Raw genomic sequence first — 4037 nt, forward strand, 5'->3', positions numbered from 1 at the left:
TCTCTCTCTCTCTCTCTCTCTCTCTCTCTCTCTCTCTCTCTCTCTCTGTGTGTGTGTGTGTGTGTGTGTGTGTGTGTGTGTGTGTGTGTGTTTGGGGTGTGAGTGTTCCAAGGCACACATATGGAGGTCAGAGGAGAACTTGCAGGAGTCAGTTCTCTCTTTCTACCATTTTGGTTTCCGGGAATCAAATTCAGGTCATCAAGCTTGGTGGCAAGTACCTTTACCCACAGACTTCTCTCAGTGGCCCCAGAAATGCCATGCAAATGGATGGATCTGTGTAAGCAAACAACCTGTCATGGCCCTCTCTATGTAGATGGTCCCCACAGAAGGCCTGCAGGACACTACTGTGAAGGCCTTGCTGACTCTGAAGTCAAACACTCAATGCCCAATGCTGGCAATTTAGGAGATGGTGGTAGTGTGTTTGAAGCCAGCCACTCACCAGGGGCCACAACTGTCATCAGCCAGACCTAAAGACTCACCTTGGGCGTCAAACTTCATCCAGGCGATGTCATCACCCACACATTCAACTTTCCACCCAGGGAGAGTGGGGTTCATCATGGCCAAGTTGGTCTTCCCACAGGCACTAGGGAAGGCTGCTGCCAGGTACTTCTTCTTGCCTTCGGGGTTAGTAATGCCCAGGATCTGCAGGGATGGGGCCAGCGTTAGTATCTCTGATCTTTGACATGCATGTATAGAACTGTCATAATAAACTCTGTATCATCCTTATGGTAAGAGACAGAGACAAAGGGTGTGTCTCTTCAACAAAAACTTGGGACTGTCTTCCAAACTAATGGAGGGTGGGAGGGGCAGAAAATTAAAAGGACGATGATGGGGAGTAAAGGGGAGGGAGAGGGGGAGCCTGAGATCACTGCTGTTGTCTAAGAAACAAAGACCTGTGTCCCCTCCTGCAGCAAAGGTCTGGGACCTAGCGTCTCCCCAAAGGCAGATTCCCTCTGATCCATCCCTCAAGCATCAGGATAAATGGATGCATGGTGTATGGGTACAAAAAAAATAAAATAAAATCCACAGGGTCCCTGTTGCTCCAACGTGTCTGAGCCCCCTTCAAAGAGACGAACGCTGGGGTACTTAGAGTCAGCTTGGCTCTACTCTGCCCTTAAGTCCTCAGAGGTTGGGACTCTTGACATGGCTCACCTTTGCCGTCCCAAGCCCTTCAAATTTCTGCCCAGGATTCTCTGACCACTTACCAGCATGTGCTCTGCCAGCCACCCTTCCTCCTTAGCCAGCCGGCTGGCGATGCGCAGCGCAAAGCATTTCTTCCCGAGTAGTGAGTTCCCACCATATCCGCTTCCAAAGGAGATGATCTCTCTGCGGTCCGGGAGGTGGGCGATCAGGGTCTGCTCAGGGTTGCAGGCCCAGTTGTTGACCAAAGGCTCTGAAAACAAGCAAGCAGCAGTGAGCTCATGATGCACACCCCTGCCCAAGTCTCCAGGCTGGCCTTGAACCAGCTACAGAGCTGAGAAGGACCAGGACTTCTGATTCTTCTGACTCCTGAGTTCTGGGGTGATAGGCATTTCCCAGCATGGTCAGTTTATTTGGTGTCCAGGATCAAACTCAGGCTCTCATGCACACCAGGAGAGCATCCTACCCCGCCGAACCCTTCCCCAACCTCTCCACTTTCAATCTGGAAAGAATGTACTTACTTTTTAAGGGGAGAGGGCACCCCACAGAGTGGAGGCACTTGATAAACTCCCCATTGCCTAGGGCCTCCAGCACAGATACCCCCATCCTCGTCATGATCCGCATGCTGGCCACCACATAGGGCGAGTCTGTCAGCTCAATACCAATCTTGGTCAGCGGCGAGCCCAGTGGCCCCATGCTGAATGGGATGACGTACATGGTACGGCCTGCAGAGGTGGGCGGGTGGAAGAAGGTAAGAAGCATGGAGGCTGACTGAGCTTCCTCCACTCTTCTTCCTAATGGTACCCACGGTCATGTCTTCCACACCATGCCCTATGGGCCACCAGCCCCGGGTTTAGGAGGCCAGTGGAAACTGCAAAATGCTAAAATTAAACATTTCCTAACCCTCCTGCTTGTCTGAGTTAAGCTGCTTTACACCCACATGAACGGGAAGCATTCTATGTATGTAGGTTCTATTTTGTCGGTCTGATATTAAGGATTGGACCCAGGGCCTTGGACATTCTAGGCAAGCATTCTACCACAGAGCAACAGCTGCAGCACCTTCTGGGTTTTTATTTTGAGACGGAGTGTAAATTGCTCAGGCTGGCCTTAAACTTTGAATGTTCCTGCCTTAGCTTCCGCATCCTGGACGACAGACCTGAGGCACCAGGCCTTGCAGAGGACATTTTAATATTCCTGTGTGTCACCATCCAGGAAACAGAACCAGACAGTGCACTTCACATATGGGCCTCTCTTCTCAGCTCGGGCCACCATCAGGAGCATCAACAGTGCACACAGCACACTGTCAGGCCTGAGGTCGGGTCTCACCCACCTTTCATGCACCCTGGGAACCTGGCGTTGAATGCTTTCTCAAAGTCCTCTTCTGACATCCAGCGGCCCAGCTGGCTGAGGCCAGTTTTAGGGATGGGCACTGTGTCTCTCTGCTCTCGGGTGATGATGACCGTCTTGCTTTCGATCCTGGCCACATCCCGGGGGTCAGTGAGAGCCAGCCAACTGAAAAAGTCACAGGGACTCCTTCAGCAAAGTGTCCTTGGGGATGTACCTCTCTTGCCCATGTCAGGGTCTTTCCAGCCTTACAGAACACAGGGACAACAGGGCCTTGACCAGGTGGACATTTGCTAGACTGTGAGCTGGCCCTGGGGAGAGGGGTGGCCTTACATGGTTATCTGGAATCTAACAGCCGGCTATGCTAACCTCACTGCAATCTCTTAAGCCTCTCAGGAGTTTGCTACTGCAAGGTCTTCCTTCATTATCCAGGCTCCAAGAAGGTGGAGCTGGAGAGGCTGTGGGCCAGAGAGTTTGGGCTGAGGGGACTCACCAGTTGTCATATTTCTTCAGTTTGCGGATGACACCCTCCTCCTGCATGTGGGCCAGCAACTGCCCGTACTCCTCCTCAGAGCCATCACAGATGTGGATATACTCCGGCTGGCATAGCTGAGCATTGCTTTCTACGAACTTCCTCACTGCCTGGGGCAGGCTGTCGAGGCTGCCCTGGATGACCTTGGCAGAGAAGTCCAGACCATTATGCAGCTGAGGAGGCATGTTTGCAATGGTGGTGAGAGAGGCAGGGACTCTGGTGCCACCTGAAACAGAAAAAAAAGGCTCTTGAACACCAGCACCCATGGGTCCCTTCCCACTCCTTCTGTAGACTTTGCATGGGTTGCACGTGATTAGGAAGCCATGGTTGTCAGGGTAAAGAATGTGAGTGGACCCCTCACTGGTATTTTTGGAGAGGTGAATAAAATGACCCTGCCTACCTTTCTTCCTTTGGGAAGATCTGGCTCTGAGATCGCAGAGCGCCTTGCCGGATTTCCCCTGTTGACCGAGGGCGTGTTCCCAGAGGGAAGGCCAACCGTGCTCGGTAGCCAGCCCTCCTCGCTTTAAATACTATACAGAAGGGAGGACAGCCCTGCCCCTCAGCTGGACCCGGAGGCTCGCCTCTGACGTAAGGGGCAGGTCTTTGGATCATAGCCATGGTCAGCACGGTTTGGAATTGACTTAACACAATGAACTCCAGGGAGATAATGATTGAACCTGTGGTTGTTAAAGAGTGCTGGGAGGCCCCAGGCCCCTCTGTCAGCCATAGTGAGTCCTTACACAACATTTGATTGACTAAACTTTGACCCTGCCTGTTGCTGATGCAAACTACAGGCTCTTGCCTTAATTGTCAGGAGGGGGTCAAGGACGGGCCTAGCTGGGACGCCTCTTGGACTTCATATGTTGCTGGCTGCACATTTTGTGTGCCAGTGGCTGCTGGTTGTCAAAACACCACATCTGTGAGGTGTCACTCCCACGGTCAAAGGTCATGAGAAGGAAACTCAGCTCTGAGACATGAGACTTCTAGACAAAGTCTGGAACAGCTGAGTTAGCTGGAGTGT

The 4037-nt window shown here is 52.3% G+C and overlaps 1 protein-coding gene across 1 annotated transcript in view; it reads right to left on the reverse strand.

Annotated features, from left to right (window-relative positions):
- Nucleotides 1–3525, reverse strand: part of Pck1 (phosphoenolpyruvate carboxykinase 1) — a 6058-nt gene extending 2533 nt beyond the window's left edge. The window contains exons 1-6 of the mRNA XM_028769739.1: nt 3417–3525; nt 2978–3242; nt 2471–2652; nt 1662–1865; nt 1206–1393; nt 480–642 (exon numbers count right to left, since the gene is read on the reverse strand). Of these exons, the coding sequence (XP_028625572.1) occupies nt 480–642; nt 1206–1393; nt 1662–1865; nt 2471–2652; nt 2978–3201 (961 nt within the window). The 5' untranslated portion in view covers nt 3202–3242; nt 3417–3525. The remainder of the gene's footprint in view (nt 1–479; nt 643–1205; nt 1394–1661; nt 1866–2470; nt 2653–2977; nt 3243–3416) is intronic.
- Nucleotides 3526–4037: the final 512 nt, after the last annotated feature.

The sequence above is a fragment of the Grammomys surdaster genome, unplaced genomic scaffold (assembly GCF_004785775.1).
Source record: "Grammomys surdaster isolate TR1022 unplaced genomic scaffold, NIH_TR_1.0 193, whole genome shotgun sequence".
Classification (NCBI taxonomy): domain Eukaryota; kingdom Metazoa; phylum Chordata; class Mammalia; order Rodentia; family Muridae; genus Grammomys; species Grammomys surdaster.